Source organism: Acanthaster planci, linkage group LG05 (assembly GCF_054643075.1).
Source record: "Acanthaster planci isolate LZ-2023a linkage group LG05, COTS_SCS, whole genome shotgun sequence".
Taxonomy (NCBI): domain Eukaryota; kingdom Metazoa; phylum Echinodermata; class Asteroidea; order Valvatida; family Acanthasteridae; genus Acanthaster; species Acanthaster planci.
The window spans coordinates 9577211-9595897 of record NC_141781.1 but is presented as its reverse complement, the minus strand read 5'-3'; the positions used below and the strand labels follow the sequence as shown (position 1 = coordinate 9595897).

The following is an 18687-nucleotide window of genomic DNA, read 5'->3' as shown; positions in this document are numbered from 1 at the left end:
AGTTGTGTTTGTGTTAGTGGCAGCGTCGAGGCGCAAGGAAATGATAGAATTGGTCATATAAGGACGCGAGAGGGCGTACTGCATATTTAATCAACTTTTGACCAATCGCTTTCGGGTGCGATCGTGCCGGTCACGCGTTTTGGAATTTTCACTACAATTAACTTGGCGTTCTAGTTTGCTATTAAGTTCCGCGATTGAATGAATTCTCATAAACTTGAAAAACTCTGGCATTCAGTTTGATTTGAAAGGTTCGTGTGTTGGTGGGACGTGGGTTGCGAGTTGCGAAGTCGAGGAGAATTTGAGAAAGAACTTCAAGTTCACGCCCACGCAGGTACATAGGCTAACTGAGTAGGCCCTACCGGTAGTAACTAATAGTATTAGGCCGGTGATTGTGCAATTCCCTTGTCGAGCTTTAGGTCTAGGCCTAAACAAAGCTAGCCTGGTTAGGCCTGTAAACATTTAGATGTTTGGAAACGATTTGTCCTGCCTGAAGTAGATTTTTTTTCCAATCAGGGGCCTTTAATCCATATTTCTACAGAGTTTTGAGAAGTGCTTTGCTACTATGGTAGGAAATATGTGACCCTCCTTCCTTTTTCTAGTTAGGCCTAGGACTAGAGTAACATTAGTCATGGTAGTAGAGTACTGCTACTACCAGGCCTACTACTAGTAACTAGGCTAAATGTTAGGACTCTACCGAACTGTTGGGCCTAACGTCACGTTTAAATCGCCTTTTTAAACATCATGATTTGGAAATGATGGTCATGCAACCATATCCAAATGTTGAAAAAGAAATTTGTAGAGGCCTACCGGGTACACGGCAGACTAGGCCCATGTCTACAAATCGATAGTTGGGCCATTCCAGGGCTTTAACATAAATTTTGTTTAAAACTGCACTCGAGCATGTCAAGTGTAACTATGCTTACCTTAGACATGGCATCATTGTTCTCTGTGCCTGTACTGTGTGCGTTTGCCACTGTTGGCAATAATTTCCATTATTTACCTCATTTCCCACATGGTGATTCTTGTAAAATTTCACAATGGTGATTAAATATAATTGCGATCATAGTATTTAAGACTTAATTCAGTAGAACTACTGGTAGGCCTATTGATCAGAACAAGCACGAAAACCCTCATCTATTAATACAAAGGCCTAATTGATTGGACATTATCTGCGCTTTCCCATTCTTTCTGCAGACAAGATGGATGAAATGGTGTGCAACTTTAAGAAATGTCGGAAGAGACTCAGCTCATTTGCATGGGTTACGTCATGCTCTCGTATCCTTAACAAGATTTCAATGCTATTTGAGAGAGTGACTGGCATTTTCAACCAGTGGATTTGTAGCCATATAACTGTTAATTGAGACCAAGGGATTCTGCTAAAAAAGCCAAATATGCATTCAACTTCAGAGGGGTTGTTGTATAGAGCTTTTCTCTTGAATACACTTCATCAGTTATTCACAAACTCTATTTTGGACAACCTGCCAAACAATTTCTTACTTTCCTTCAACACTCATGCCTTAGATATATTTTGTGATGAGGATGGTACTAAGGAATTCAACAAGTGCTTCGCCTGTCCAGCATGTGAGTTTCTGATTTGCTTCATTAGAGATTTGCAATTGCATGCGAATGTAGTCTCATGCTGTACAGTAGGATGTGGCACAATTTTTTTTTTTTTTTTTTTTCACTAAGGTGAAACCAACCTGTCAGGGAAGTTTGACATAGTCCGCATTGATCTCTCACCTTCGGAGCAGTACAAGTCTATGGTACTTGCAGGGCAGAAACCAGACACCATATTGGAGGTGTGCACGCGAGCTATGGCCTTCTGGACATACCAGGTTGGTGCAGTAGATCATATTCCGTTATCAGTGGTGAAAGGTCAGGAAATAAATGTGACAAGCCTCCATAGCAGTTGCTTTTTATGAGAAATGAACTAAATATCGTGATCGTGTTTTTACTGTTTACGTCCCTTTTCTGTGGAACAGAGTGCTAGTTTTCTTGAGAAATATTGACAAATTAGGGACTTTTATATCACGGCTAAAAATGTGTCAAAATGTGTAAAATCGTGTTAGAAGATGTTAATTTTAACCGTTTGCACTAATAATCAACTGATCTACTTTTTGGTCTATTTTTATGGTGTTTTTGTGCAGTGTTTTGAGATTGTGATGTAATTAAAATGCTTCATTAAGAATAGATTGTAGTATGAACATGTGACCCACCATAACAAAATGGAGTTGCAAGTCACCAGAATCACTTGTGAGGTCATCAAAGAGAATCTTGCACAATATTACCCAACAGGACCCCTTCAATTGTCTTTTTTCCCCAGTAAACTGAACAATACATCAAAACAGTTAGTCTGCCCCTTAAAATAGCAAAGTGAAACAAAAATTACTTTAAAAAAACGGTCTCCAGACTCAGTTTCTGGGATCAAACCCCAAATGCACAGTTTGAAAAATATTCGGAGGAAATTCCGAGAAAATAATAGTCTGTAAAATAAATGGGCTCTTCTGAGCACCTCCGTTACGTGTACTGTGTCTGCATTCATACGTAACTGAAATCTTGAAATGTCTTTCCACGTTGATCATCAAGTAAAGTCATCATGTCATTTCAGATCCAACAGGAGAGAATCTACCAGGACTATGTCGCTAACAAGTCCAAGGAACGAAGCGCCCAGCTGGAGCAGTACTACGAACACACTGTCACCAAGCTACAGTCAGAGATTGCATGTATCCTTGACTAAACTACTGGAGAAATTGTCAATGTTTCTTTGTTTTCGTATCTTACGGTATCTAAATTTCCTAATTTACAACCAGCTAGTCATGTAACGGTAAAACGCAGATTATGTTTCTGGCCATGTCTTGTACTTATGTTTTTTTGAACATTGAATTGTAATAATCCTCACCAGTATTTTCTTCCAAGAGTCAATCAAGCCTTCGTCTCAACTGCCTTGTTTTTTCATACTCTGACATAAATGCCCTGTGTTATCTTGGTAGTGTTATATTATAAGTCTTTCTTTCAATGTTCAAACCAAAGTCTTTATTTTTAACAGCCCAAAGAATCATTTGCAGATGTCAGAATAACATCATTAGTGGAGATCGTTTGCTGTCCTATCCCAATATCAGCGAGTATAGAGTAATATAATAATTCATTGTCTTTAGAGTGGAAAGATCAGCTTACAAACTATTCCTTGACTAAATCAAATATTCAGCACTCAAGCACCAAATGTCAGGTGAGTGATACTATGCTCCAGATATTGTGTAAAAAACAATCACTCAACCTGTAGATTTATGAAGAGACGTTCGTAGAAACAAACGTGAACATTTTTGGCAAGCTTTTGCTCAACTGCGAGTCCACACTTTACAGTATTGTATAGCATGGTCAGGGCCACATGAACTCAGAGGAAATAGACCCTTTTGTGAAGGCGGAGTCAGAGGTTATTCTTTGTTGTTTTAATTTAATTACAATGAATGCACGAAAGTTTTTCTCGAGCCTATCCTAGAGGAAGAAAAAAAATGCTCTCTAACGTGACATCATACCCAGGTTGTTTATTTATCTTCAAGACTTTAAGTCCATAACTTCAGTCTATATTTATCATTTCAATCAGCGAGAACTTAAGAACTGTAATTAGTCGCTTAAAGAAATTGAAAAAAAGGTAGGACACAATGATCTTAAAGATGGAGCAGCTTATAGTAGCACTGTAACCACTTCTAACCTGAGCGAGTTTACCTACCGATGATATCCAAACTGCATACAACTTACCTGGTCATACAGGAAGATGTCTCCTACCATACCCATGCAAAACCCGCACAGCCCCATCCCCAATTTTACCCTAGCACAGCTATACCCAGCAAGAAATGAGACCAAGGGGTACCCCCCTTCATGTCAAATCCCTATACACATTCCAGACTATTGTTACTTAACACATCCCCCCAAGATGTCTGAAAAGAATTCTCCAGATTCCTGCGAGACAATGACCAACACAAAGCAGGGGGGGTTCTGTCCGTCTCATACCTTGCTGCATATGTGCACAGCACCCAGCCAACTGTAGCACATGGCTGACAAGGTTGTTACAAAAGAATCAAGCAGATGCCCTGCTTGACTGATGCATACCCTGCTCGGGCGGTGGGGTGGGAAGTGGGATGGGTAGAGGGGCAGGTCAAACCAGAGGTCAAGGGGACCAGGGGGGGCGGGAAGCTTGTTGAGGAGATTTTATGACACAGTGATTGACAGTCAACAGTGCCTTGGTTTGGGATGTTTTATGCTAGCTGTCAAAAAAGAGCTGGAATCTTCCAAGAAGCAGTACCATGATCTGTCGGACAAGATGGCAGAACGTACCAGACAGCATCAGAAGCTCCAGGTAAAGCATTGTTTGTGTGCCGCTACCATTAATATCGACATTGATTCTTTGAGGTCAGCACTTGGCATTTGTTGAGGCAGTCGACAAGCAGTCAGGCACAAATTTATTCAAAATACCCAAGAATATGCGCACAAAAGATTGAGTTTAAAATATGAAAGAATTAGAATTTATCCAAAAAGTGTAGAATTTCAGAGAAAGAATTGTTTCAAAACGATTTAGTACATGTAACTTTTTGGGGGGTTGATCCATGCTTAACCACATGCTGCCGGGTGGTTTGAAAAAAGCAGTGCACACATACGGGAGAATTTCAAGATTTTAGTTTTCAAAAATCTTCAAAAATTCATCAATTCAGTTAATGGACGTTTACACCCACATGAATTACTCTCTGGTGGCCACTGTAGCCTGACAGACAACATCTATTGACGCCCAAGTATTACAGCCAGGCTTGCAGCCTTGTAAAAAGAGCCCAGATTGTGCGGTGTTATATAACTTTCTTATGTTCACGAACCTGGCATAGTGTGCTGCTGACCTCCTTTCAATAGGGGCCAGATTAGCGTGCAGCAGTGCTGTGTTGCTCATCGCTGAGCTGGTGGAGTGCTTTTTGTCCCTGGTGGTAATCCGCTCGCACTAAATGCCCAAAACCGTGGTTTACTGTTTCAAAACAAGACTGGATTATATCTACTATTGAGAGTGAAAATATGTTGGTAATGCCCAGCAGCTCAGTCATTCGTGCCGAGCACAGTCTTTTGTTACAAAGCCCAGCTCTTTTGTCCCGGTTTTGGGCTCCCCGGCTTTGTGTATAAAGCCTATGTGCTCGAAAACGGGTCCCCCGGGCAGCATGTGGTTAACAAGCTCCTTTCTCCTGTGGAGAAACGGTTCATTTTTTGAAAATTGATGAGAATGCCATCGGGAATGACATTCTTTGATAGTAGTGTATCCAGGTTTGGGGTCGGGCACTGAGGGGGCTGAGAAATTACTTTTTTTAAAAAATGATTGTCCAAATCTTTACATTTGTAAGACAATCCTCGTTACTCTCCCCCATGGAGGTAGTGTCGTTTGTAAAATGGTCGTATCAATTCCTTAAGAAAAAGATAACATGTCTCCAAAGAAGGAAACTTGCCTCATTCTTCCCTCGGCTAGATAGCCAGAGTTTAGCACCACCTGAACATTTCCATCTTTTAAAAAAAAATTCCTTCATTTTCTTTCCAGATAATGTACGATGCTCAGAAAAGGTGAGATTTAATTTCCTTTATTTGTCCAAGTAGATTTAATTCTTTCAAAATCAGTGGCAGATTAGAACAAGCAAAGTTTTTATGTAGGGTCATTGTGTTTAGGTGCAATATGGTTCATGGTAAAAATTCTGCTTTAAACAGCTTACAAACGTGACAATTGTCTTCAAGCCTTTACCAAATATTGCACATCTGTACACTATACAGTGTTTTACTTTTCAAAGTATGCAGGGTTCTCTCTTTTTTTCCCTGCTGACCTTAAATCTCACTGCATCTCTGTTCCTCAGGCGATCCATTAATGTAGGTATGCTGGACCCTGGCGGATCACACGAGAGCCACAGGTGGACTCAAGCAGCACCCTCCATCAGCTATGACATACCCATCTCCTCGGGGGATGGTAAGTGTCCACCTGCGACAAATCTTCATCGCGGGATGGGTTGTAGAAGATAACAGTGACGTACTTTGCCAGCACAAATTACAGTATTGGGGGAATGGGAGGTGTTTTATCCGCTCTAAGCAGGAACTAGAGAGGGCGTGTTTTTTGCAAAGCAATGACAGCCCATTGGTGGAAACTCACTTTGTGTGCGCACACAGGTTTTTCTGCGTTTGGTGCATCTGCACCTAATTTCTGTTGAAATGTAAGGTCTTTGCGTGTGCACTGGACGCATAAACTAGACTGGTTGGAAAACTTCCCAATTCAACTTGGGTCAGATACTGTTAAAAGACCCATTACCACGCCATGAGTCACTGCTCGTCATTCGGTAGCCAAACCAAACGTCAATGTGTACTTACTGACTTTGGCATCCAAGTACAGATTGCTCTCATGTTTTGCTTACAACTTGTACCTGACAGAGAGCACTAGCAGATCTGGAAGACATCGCGGTGGAGGTGATCACATGAGAATGATGTCACCTGCAGAAAGTAAGATTTATTACTTAAAACAACAAGTATTCTTTTTCTTGCCAGAATAAAAATCCAATCCCCGAATCACTTTCATGTAAATCTCCCTTTGAACGAACAAGCATTTCAAGGAGGGCTGGTTCCGCTCCAAGCGTAACAAAAAAGGGTGGTTAATTTTGGTACTCACTCCAAAGGCACGTGTTTATAATGGAGATCAATGACGCGTTAGACGCGGTGCGCGCTGCGTTCATGTAACGAATTCATTCTTTAATGTATGGTCTTTGCGTACACGCAGAATGCGTGCAAGAACTCACTTGGAAAACTTACTATCATCAGTCTTTCTTTTGCCACTTGGGGGGGGGAGTGCACTTCAACTCAGTGCGGATAGCCACTCCAATTGCCCCACACCTTTTGTATAGATTTCCTTTTAAAGTACATTTACATGCAACCTACAGCAGGGCTGTTGGTCCTAGTCGTTCTCCAGAAGGGATGGTCACCAGCCCCCTTCATGTCTTGCATTGCACAAGCGAACACCGGCCTGATTACGTTGGGACAACAAGAAAAAAAAACACCAGCATCCACACTGACTGAGGGAATGGGAAGCATTTCTATAATCGCTTATAATATGGTCCGAGTTTGTACATCTTTACAACTTCATCTGTTGTTGAGATTCCTTAATACTTTAATAGGCAAGACGGAAACGCATCATTGTTTTTCCATATCAGCCACAATTCCCGTAAAGCCCAGCTCAGAGTACATGAATGAAGAGCTTCGAGTAACATCCCGGCCAGTAAATGTTTTACGGCCGACATTGCAAGTTTCTCAGACTTTGATTTCTCTGCACTCTTTGCTCTGCACATTAGAGGAGTTCGTGCTGCGCCCCACCAACACGCCAATCCAGTCCATGCCCTTGGCTGTGCAGAACCGCTTCAGCATGGAGATAGGAACGCCCAATGAGCTCGCCCGACGGCTGGGACAGCGAAAGACCTGACCAACAGGACGATCCATCCTTGCCACCTTAGTTACGGAGACTCCTTGGATTAATCTGTTTGCATTGTCTTTTCAAGGGGCGTTTTTGTATCCTTACACCCAGTAGGCCGTTTGGCCGTCTTGTTTTGTTCACACAAATGCAGGTTAGAGCATAAAACCTTAGAAACTTGGAAGTCCAGTATTTGACTTTCAGGCAAATGTGGACATCCCATTTTGAAATGCTCACTCAAACCCCGAGTGTTGAGCCTAGGAACAATCTTTACTACGATATAAGTCTTGAAGGTTTGCATGGTGAATAGGTACAATAGAAAGTAGGTTTGCGGTAACACCATGGACGTATCTCTTTCTTGAGTATTTGCAGTTCTGAAAAGAACCAGTGGTACTCGACGTTTCGTGCAGTGTGCTCTGCTCGTCATCAGGAGAAACGTTGAGTACCACTGGTTCGTTTCAGAACCGCAAATACTCACAAAATACAAAAGAGATACGTCCATGGTGCTACCGCAAACCTACTTTCTATTTTACTACGATATGGTGAGCAACAATGTAACTATATCTCATATAACGTCTTGATAAGACGCTTTGCGTAGAAGTTTACTTTTACTCATGTTTTTAGCATTAGAATGAGAACTCTCCATGAATGCCCATAATTCCTATTGGACCCAAGGAGGATAAAAGTGTTGACGTTGATGTTGCATGCTGATTTCCACCTTTGAGAAACCCGTTCAAAAGTCTTTTACTCAAACGAAAGTCTGCCACTTTCCAATGCATTTCACTGCGACAGGCAAGACACATAATAAACTAAATGGTCTAATTTCACTTCAAATTTGTCCAGCAGTGCAATTACTGGTCAATGAAAATAGTAACGACTAAATTACACTGTAGTACCAACACAACAATCGGGAGAAACAACAAGGTTAGATGTTCACACTTAAAGGTATGCTTGTTTTTATTACTAAAAACAACCTCTTTTTTAAATTTGTCTAACATCCTAGAGAAGAACTATGGTCGCTGGAATGCATCTGGGATCTTTCTGAATCATCTGCTGCTTTTAAAGGAAAGAAGACCTTTTTGAACAAATGTGCTTCCATACCAGTGTGTGAGAAGCAACTTTGAAGTTAGTCAAGTGAGCATGCCTCTGAAATGCGGCCAACAGTCCAGTCGCGGATAGTGGTAAATGACCTTTTAAAGGTGCCAAAAAAAAAGGGCTTGCATTGTCCTCCCAATTTTAAGACTGTCAACTATTGAAAAACAGCCAATTACTTACAGTTTCTACCAAGTAGCACAAGCAACTATTAATCAGCTTCAAAAATCCTGTTTAATTCTTGCACCTCACCCGGTAATGTCTGGAACTATTTCAGCAAACATCACAAAACTGAACAACTTCCACCCCTTCCTCTCAAAAAAAAGTCCCAGGTCTTACGAACACGGCAATCTGGTCTGCAAGAACACTATTCACCAACGTACATTGCTCCACATGCCTTGATCCTGAGCTCCAACGGGGGGGGGGAAGACTTTCCATCCATACAAAGGGTAGGACAACATTCCTGAATTGCTGAAATCAGTGCATTCGTGTGCACACGGTATGCGTACACTTCATTGGGATTTATAGTGCTGCAGTTCACACTTTTCTGCTGTCTGCTTAAAGCAGTCGCTAAACCACAAAAGTGGGGTATACATAAAAGCTGCACGAACCCTGTAGAGCCATACTGTCTTGGAGATCAAGTTAACTTTCAGTGGACAGAAATCTCCTATGTTACTTAAACTTAGCTAAAAACTGCACCACGCATACTGATCAGGTTAACCATACGGTACCTTACTCAATTCAGAAATTCTGAGCTGCTTTGTCTGTATGTCCTTGAAGAGATACTGCAACATCATGTACAACATCTTCCAAGTTTAGAACGTCCGTTCCGCATTTCAGAATACAAGTGTACCGCTACCGTAAACAAAATACTAATCAAGGAATACATGATTTGTACGAAACTGCTTCTCTCATACTCACTTTTTATATTGAGGTTTACTTTTCATTAACAAATCTTACAGAGTTTTGTTTACTGGTAACAAGTGAATTACAAATTTCAAAAAGAAGGAAAAACGGGGAAAAAACACCGCAGCAGACAAAAGAAAAAAACCTATGAAAAGTTTATCAAAAATATCCACGAGCTTTTTTTTCTTGGAACCCTGAAACCGAGCCAGCTTGCAAACACTGGCATCGCTTCACCCCCCTCACAAGCCTGTCTCCTGCCTACTTATGGAACAGCTCCTGGAGCTCAGCGTCAGTGGTAGCCTCCTTCTTCTGCAGTAGATCTTTGTCCCCCTGGGTCACGCCCCAGCCATCCGGGCTGGAGACCAAGGGACAATTGGGGCGTCCACTGGCCGGTTTCAGATTCTCCCAATACTCCCGGCGAGCCCTGAATTCCACCGAGAATAGGAACGGATGAAGGACATTCATGACACTGTGTATGAAGCTACTGTCAACAATGCCAAATAATTTGGGGATTTTTTTATCGGAGGTGTTCAAAATAGGAGGTAAGATTTTGTCAACCTAAAAATCAGAGGTGCACTCTGCAACAAAAATTAATTGAAATGACCATTAATAACTGGGATTAAAATGCTCACATTTCAAACAGTGACAACAAACAAGAAAAGCTGTATATGAAACCCCATAAAGTCAAGTCTAGGTTCCATCCCAGTTTGCAGTGGATCCCGGATGCAAGCTCTATGCAGATCATAGAGACTTGACTCTAGTGGGTATAAATTTACCCATTTGCACAACCAACTACGCCACACAGCTGACTGAAAAAAAGGGAGATCTGACCAGCACATACAGTAGGCATGAATCAAGCCTTCTTGAGGACATCCAAAATGGCTGTATCTACAGTCTGCACTTCCCTGTGTATTTCCAATGGACAAAAACTTAGACTTGGCTTTAGATAACAGATTCAGCAATAACTGCATGCAGGAGCCTACCTGGCGCGAACCCATGGCTTGGTGTGCTGGCGCAGGCCGTCACCCCACAAGCCATGCTTCTGCGAACCGGGCGGCAGGCAGCCCCGCTCGGAGGCCAGCTCCTCAGCGATGGCCCGCACGTGGTACGGCTCCATGCCGCAGCAGGCGCCAATGTAGCGCACGCCAATCTCGTAGGCTTCGCGGGCGTACTTGTGGCAGTCCCAGCGGGTCAGGATGCGGGGTTCCAGACCTGCGAGGAGACGGTGAAAGTCAACATTTTATTATATGTTAGATTTGCACTGCTTTTTTCAGTGCACGAATGCCTGCATTTAAAATTGATTGAAAACAAAATAAGTTCTCCTTTGTGAGTTGAGAAGATGTGAATATTTCAAAATCTAAGTACCCAAGATTTCCTGTTAAGTGTGATTGATTTTTCAAAAGTTTAAACAAAAGTGGCCAACCTCATCCAAATTAAAGCGTGCATACTTCCACAACAAAATCCACTTGAATCCTTAAAAATCCACCAGAAAGTAGGGCAAGACCTACTCCATTCTGCGAAGTTCTCCAAAACCTCCAAATGATTTTTCTTAAAGATCCGACAGAGTCTGAGGTCATTACATATACATCAAAGAAGGAGACATCGTTGTCACTGACATTAAGTCATTAAATTGTCTATGAGATCGGTGCTGTTGATGAAACTATTTTGTCCTCGGCTTTCAAACCAGGGAACCAACTAGGCAGAACTCTTACCAAAGGGGAACTCCGGTAGATCAATGAATCCTTGTTTGCCCACGTCGGGAGTCTTGAAGCCCAGCGGCTGAGTCATGAGGAAGGGCTTCAAGCCTTCCTTGTCCAGGGCTGCCTTCATTAGACGGATGGCCTCAAGGGTCTTGACTGGACCAAAGTGGCAGTTCAGGCCCACCACGTCAGCACCTGTTACCCACACCGAACCAAAGGAAAATAGAGTCTCTAGCCGTTATGTGCGTACACAAGGCTGCCAACTGGTTAATATACGGCATCAATTTTACACCACTGAACCTTCACAGTGAAACTGACCTGGCTGAAATGTGTTTAACATGTTCAACACAAGACAACAAAAAACTTGGTTGAGTTTTGGGCCAAATAAACGAACACGTTTGAAATTCTTGTAGATTGCACGTTTGAAACTCTTGTAGATTGACAATAAACCAGAGAATGGCAAACATTAGGTATTGACAGGCACCGCGGCTAAGTAGCAGTACCCTCCTGGTCTCTACTTTTGATACTGACCTGCCTTGGCCAGCTGAACGGCACATTCGCCAGCCGACACGTTGTGCAAATCGCCCTCCGGTCCGATGCATAGCGTAGCGGCCAACGGCTTGCCCGTCTTCTTCAGTTCTTCCACGGCCCACACTGCCTCCTCCACATGCTCAAAATACTGCACAACCAATCAAGTAACAAGCTTAGCGTCGCAAGCTACATTTCGAGTTTTTCTCTATGGATCATGACCACACTATTTCTTTGCACAGCGGGAGAACGGTGCCACAGATAGTGACTGTTCGGTGGTCTTTTGGGAAGGGAAGAAATTGGCCATCTTAACATTGAGGCTCTTGGGAAACATCTTAAAAGTTCCTGTTTGAGCCGGAACACTCCTTTTGGGAACACTGAGTTCCCTAGGGGAAGTAGTTGTGTTCATACTGGGGACAGGCTGTTCCTTAATAATGCATACGAAGGTGCTGCCCTTTGTTCTGATGTGGGAACAAGCACTTCCCAAGTACAACAAATTATGTTCTTGTTGGAGTGGGTTTTTTTGGTGGTCCAACATTGGAGGAGACACTCCCTTTAATAACAGAAAAAAATCACTTGACACTAGCTATACCTATAGCCAGGGTTTGTACACTCAGAAAAACCAAGGACTTTCAAGGTGCACAAATCCGATTTTTAATGATCAAAATTCAGCACACATTACATACACATGGTTTGCAACTGCTGACTGAGTAAGTAAAAGGTACAGCCTACTGTGGCTGCTATCGCCAGACAGCGGACATGGATCCACTACTGATGGTGAATGTTTTTTACAAACCAAGTAACCAGCCAAAGTAGCCAGTTAATTTAAGCAGTTGATGGCGTATTTTGAAATCCCATTTGAAATCATTTGTCACCAACATTAAATAAACTCCTCTCTCACTGGTACTCAACTATCTCTGTGCATGAACACAGCTTTGGATGCAAATTTTCTCGTCCGTTTCCTGTTTTGAATGCAATCTACCCATCGGAGCTTATCCCGGAATTTGGCAGTAGCTATTCCTTTCTTTTCCTTACCTCAGCAATGAGGAAGTCCACATCGTTCTCAATGAAGACCTCGGCCTGCTTGCGGAACTGTTCCTGCACCGCCTCCTTGCCCTTCCCCGAGAGGTAATTGGGGGTCTGGGACACGCCCCCGGCCACCAGGGCATTCCCCTCTTCTGCAACCTCTCGGGCGATCTTGCAGGCCGCGATGTTGACAGCTGCACCCTGTTAAAATACGTGGGCTGAGTGCACCATTTGTTTTGATCATACTCGGTTTATGGGCAAAACGAATGTTATCAGATGGTAGGGCTGGGGGTTGATGCCCTACTTTAGATATCTTACCAAGCATGCTTACCTTGGAAGACAAATTTGCTTAACGTAGTGACAAAACAATACATGCGCAAATGTAAGCTCAACCAGGCTTAGCGCTGCCATGACATAGTGCTGAAGGTTAGCAAATTTTTCTGCTAGGTTAAGCACAACTTTTCCTGCTGTCAAGAAGCTCCATGAAATTGGACCAGGCAAAGAAAACTTGAAAACCCAAGTGATTTGATAAAAACCCAATAGTGTTTAGAGGGGTCAGATGCAGTACTGCTGGACCAACAGATTAACAGAGGTCCTCTCAATACTGAACCCTGTCTGGATCCAGTTGGGTTATTTATCTGCTTATTTCAAGGTTACTTTTTCAGCCAAAACTGGCTTGACATGAACAATTCTACTGCGTCACCGTTGTAGAAAACAATGTATTTAGCTTGCCTAAGCTGTGCTGACTGCAGCACTTTGCCTTGCTCGTGAACCAACAACAGTTCTATTCACAGAAATGTACATATGCAAAGCTGTGGGTCCTCAACTCTTTCTTCGGGTAGATTCCTTCCACAAGGCACAATTACAATTACTGACGAGAACCAGCACAAACTCTGAATGCCAAAGTTCCCCCCCCCCGGCTTTGGAACAGTTTCCACCCTAATGGGCACTCTAACTTACAGTATGCTTCTCTTGGGACACGTTGCCACGGTTTTCTAGCTTGTCGTCGCTACCGTAGAAAGTGAACGCCTGCATGACATCGGCACCAGCGCGCAGGAAATCCCGAGCAAGCTGTTTAACTACAGATGGAAGCAAAAAGATTATCCTATGGTATTTCCAACACCGAAACACAAAGGCAGGGACATACCAATTAGCTATAGGCTGGGTTTATACTTCAGGCAAATGTGAAAGCGAAGCGAAGCTTGTGCATGGGCGTCACCAAGATTTTTCGTCTAGGGGAGGGGGAGGACACTTATTCCAGAAGGGAAAATTTTTTGGGGAGGCGGGAGGGTTGGAGGGTACACATGAACAACAAACTGATACACCAATGACAATGGTAGGCGTCAATTTTGAGATTTTTTAATTTTTTTTTCTCAAGCAAATGGGTGATTTCCAGCCATTTTTTGCCACATGAAAACTGTACTCTCCGACGAAACCAGCTTGCACACGAGACGTGTAGATCCAAAGGGACAGAGCTTACAGCGAGGAGCGTATCACAAAGTCAAGTCATTCCCACACAGACTTGAAGCAATTAGATGTTCACCTACTGTAAAAATCTACACAACAATTTCCTGGGACCACAAACTGGCTTTTGTCTGCTGTGCCGTGCAATGGTCACAGATGTTTGCACATCGTGAAAAGTGGCACACGTTTGGCACCCTCTTGGCACCCTCAGCTTTGCCTCTGGTGCCATCTACCCTCTCCCCCTATGGAAGCAGCAGGTTGATGATTCCACTCAATATCACTCGATACCTGGTGCTACTGCCAGCTTACAAAGCTGAGCAAAGTTTAAATATTGTTTAAAAAGTCACTAGACATGCTAGACTTCCAGTCCGCTGGCCCGTAAAAGTTACCGGACCGAAACCACTTTTACAAGACTGCCCTAATACTTCCTGTTTGAACACCCGCTTTGCTGTTGCTAGATTTTTTCTGTTACACTGGGTGAATTTAAGAATGATGTCTGTTCTAACACGCCCTATAGTAAGATGAACAAATAAAAACTAACAGTGCAGAACACTGGCCAAAAAAATGCAAGACCATTCAGCCTGTATGGTCATGGGCTTCACAAGACTGACATCGCATTCACGGGTCAGAGGTCCGGTGAAAAATTCGGACCCTTATACAGAGCAATTTCAAATACCTGCTTCCGGAAATTCTATGGTTGCCTCTGGTGTCCAGGGCCCAGCCTTCACGTATCCGCGCTTCTCCAGCGCAAACACATAGCCACCATCTCCAATGATAACTTCCCCTGCGTTCAGCCGCTCCAGAAGGCCCCTCTTCTCCTGATAAGAGCAAAAGCATGTGTACACAGAACACTGAGAACAGTATCAACAACAGGAAAAGTTACATGTATGGTAGATTCCCGTTATAGCACTCTCAATGGAACAGAATTGAGCGTTACAACCACACAGCACTATAACTGACTGGATGGACGCGCAACCTGTGCATTGCATATGCGCACATGTACTTCTATGTACATGTATAGATACATATATCTACCGGTACATGTACATGTACCTCATGTATGTGAATTTTGTTTACATGTACTGGCAAATGTATGTACCCTAATTTTCAGAGTACATGCCTTGTATCTGTTTATCTTGACGTTTTCGTGACACCAATAAAAAAACCTCTTCAAAAATCACCACGGGACCTTATGCATGTTGCATGGTGAAGCACGCACAGCATCTAAACCCACCGCGACATCCTGACTGCTACTGCGTAACCACTCATGAACAGTCCAATCGCTGACTTTTCCCTATAACTATGTGACCACAGAAAGTGCTATGTCATTAGAAAACCAAAGTAAAACAGATCCAACATGTCACGCCGAACAAAATCAGCGAAAAGACGAGATTTGCTACACAAAGATACGCGTACAATTTAAGCGGCTGATTTCATTTATCGGCAGAAAGAAACCTTTAGGTAACAAAATACTACATGGAGTATCTCAATGTTGATTATTTGTGTCCCAAACTACACCACGAGAATAAATATAAAGTGCGAAAATAATCACCCACAGCAAAGCCACACGGGCGCGGCTCACCGTGGGGAGCACCTGCTTGCGATCACACGGCATGGACAGCCTAGTGCGTGTCTGCACTCTGTGTGATCGCCAAGCTACTGGTGTCCAGGATGGCCAGCCAATCACGGCAGCCCTGCGATACGGTTTCATATGCGTTGATTTTCAAAGGATCTGACTTTGCAAGGTAAATAGCATTGTAACCGGAATCATTTCACACGCTTTATATGGTTCTCGGGGCCGGGAGCGTTATATCCTGAAAAGCGTTGTAAACGGGAGCGCTATAACAATAAAATGTACACAGTGAATGGGCGTGCAGTTGGGGAAATGAAAATAGAGTGTTATATCGGTAAGAGCACAACATCAGGGAGTGCTATAACGGGAATCTACTGCATTTTACTATCATGTTGGTATGCAATATGCACATCAGGGGAAACAGGCGGCAAACTTTACATTTTCAAACTATAACGTCCCTTATTTCACAACTTACTTTGAAAACCAATCAGACTTGACAATACAAGTAGGTGGCAAAATTAGGGACCTGGCCACTCTACGGTCACTGACATCAGTTAAAAAGCACAGAAAATGTACAGCATCCATTAAATAACCTTCTAACTTATGGAAATTGTTGCTGGGAATATTCTGTTTCCTCGACAATTTGTTTCTTCAAAAAATTCGTTTCAAAAATGAACTGTACATGTATATTTTGATGTGAGCCAGCTTCACGTTACTTTTTCTATACAGTAGCCATTGAATAAAAGACATACAATTATCACAATGACCAAACGACTGTTGTTTGGTTGCAGTAGTCAGTGTCATATGGCCAAGCAGTTAAGGCACATAGCACTAGTCCTGTCAGAACATGAGGCTGCAAGTTTAAATCATTGTTTGGCCTGTTTTAAGGTCTTCTTCCTACCCAAAAAGTCACATAATCCTTTTATTTGTTCATACCAGAATCCAGGCGAATTGCAAAATGTTTCACTGGTCATTATGTGAACCTTGACTCCTGAGTTTTATTAAAAGGGGAAAAAATTACCAAATAGCATTAGGTCTGAATTCCATCTTTTAAACACAAATTCAAAATGACAATGCACGTATGGAACTAGATAAATGTTTGGTGACTGTAACATGGCACCTGAATCTGTTGTCTGCACCCACTAAAAATATGCAAGGCCACACTGACAGCAGAGACAGACATAGCCATAGCCCTGGAAGACTGCTTCCAACACAGTCTAAGTCCCCCCCCCCACTCACTGCACTCACTCTGTTTCAGTGCCCGAGTGCCCATTTGACAGCAAAAGCATGTACTGGCTCACGATCAAATATCCACTGCCTTTTGCTAGCAAGGTAAAAAAAAATCCCCATATTGTACATTTACTGGTATCCTGTGGTATTTTATTTGACCTTAACACAATGGCATGGAACTGCTATAGTGTAAGTTTGAATAGACCTGAAACAGACTGGTGTCATGCTCTGTGTACATGTGGGAGTGGCCTGTGGGAGCTCTATGATTGCACCCCACCTCCATGCCATAGGAAAAGTGTACATGAAGAACATCGTTTGTTCAACACAGGGCCTCCTCTTTCGCACTGCAGTCTGTCTACCCATTTTTCATAGGACTCCTGTTTGTGGAAAGTTAACCAGATTAATGACGAGTCACTGCCAAATAGAGATAAAAACCCAGTGATGAAGATGATTCAACAACCATTGGTATATTTTGCCGCTCTAAATTACTGCTGCTAGGAAAGATCCCATTTCTGGTGTAAACACACGCCCCATATTTCTTTCTTCCAAATTCAAAGACATAGTACAGGTACATAACGAAGATATGTAAGCTACCATACATACATGTAGGCCTAGAACTCTTGGGGGAAATGGGGCAGCATTTCTACGAGTATGCTGCCCTAGACGTTAGTCACAATGCAACGTCTTCCAACCTGGGCTAGGCCTAGTACTTTAGTAGGGGTATACACTGACCCTCATTTTGAAGAGCATCTCGTGCTCTGGCATTTCTGGTACTACTACTAGCCTATGTAAAACCTAGGGCCTACTAATAAATAATAGTATTAAGTCTACATTTGATCTTTTGATTCCCTTCAATGGTAATCTTGCCATGACTTGCAGTTCTGCAGCCCGGCAGGTCATGCTTGAAGTTACATGTACCTAGGCCTACACCCAGTCATGTTACTTGTTAGTACTAGTAAGTAGTAGGCCTAGCCGGGTAGCCCAGCCTGGATGCGCCGGCCACATGGCGGCTACCGACTGGCATGACCAGATGACTGGTTTGACAACTTTCAAATATCATTCCGGAAGAGGACAAGAAAAACATGTTACCATGCGTGGTTTCTTTGCATCTGTCATTGTGGAAAACGTTCCTTCAACTGTAGACTGCAGAAACAAAATTGACTGGAATGCCTCAGAACCCTCGCCAGAAGTAGCAAATGTGGCCGGATAGCAGTACACGGGTGTCTCAAGGACTGCGTGCAGCTTCAGAAAGATCGATATTTAAAATAGCACGCTCTAATATCGTCCTCACTGTGAATACTTGTACATCGACAACAATTCATTTGGGACAATACCCTGGGAAAGAGAAGCAGGCTGTTGCCCGCGCTCACAATGCACATGACCTACCGTTCTACGATGTCTTTTAAGGGTCGTTTATTCGGGTTATTTGGAGAATCTATCAGTCGGAAACTTGTTAGTCTTGGTTCCAAGACACTTCAGTTGTTCCATGATGTCACCGCGAACCATCACGTACTGTACATGTACTGTACATGTACATACACACATGTACCTGTACGTGTAGAGTACATGTACATGTACAGGGCGCTATCACCTCACGAATCGTTATCATGAGGTCTTGGATATTTGTGAGGTCTTAGGCGGCAACAGATATGATAATAAAGGTATAGGATATGCATTATTCATATGACGTGACTTATGACCGGCAG

At 42.9% G+C, this 18687-nt stretch overlaps 2 protein-coding genes across 2 annotated transcripts; one reads left to right on the top strand and one right to left on the bottom strand.

The window, feature by feature from the left end:
• The first annotated feature begins 86 nt into the window (after positions 1-86).
• Positions 87-8289, top strand: ccnb1ip1 (cyclin B1 interacting protein 1). The gene is made up of 11 exons (XM_022249553.2): positions 87-331; positions 1195-1275; positions 1522-1581; positions 1690-1835; positions 2609-2723; positions 3206-3226; positions 4263-4354; positions 5564-5586; positions 5871-5980; positions 6436-6504; positions 7347-8289. Exons 2-11 carry the CDS (start codon positions 1200-1202, stop codon positions 7472-7474), a joined length of 840 nt encoding a protein of 279 aa, XP_022105245.2. The 5' UTR covers positions 87-331; positions 1195-1199; the 3' UTR covers positions 7475-8289.
• Positions 8290-8387: 98 nt separating this feature from the next.
• On the bottom strand, positions 8388-18251 carry LOC110987105 (betaine--homocysteine S-methyltransferase 1-like). Its single transcript, XM_022249551.2, has 8 exons — positions 18071-18251; positions 14855-14996; positions 13675-13793; positions 12724-12915; positions 11692-11839; positions 11173-11355; positions 10444-10672; positions 8388-9884 (listed from the first exon to the last, which is right to left on the bottom strand). The coding sequence occupies exons 1-8, from the start codon at positions 18095-18097 to the stop codon at positions 9719-9721; spliced, it is 1206 nt and encodes a 401-aa protein (XP_022105243.2). The 5' UTR covers positions 18098-18251; the 3' UTR covers positions 8388-9718.
• Between the last annotated feature and the right edge of the window lie 436 nt (positions 18252-18687).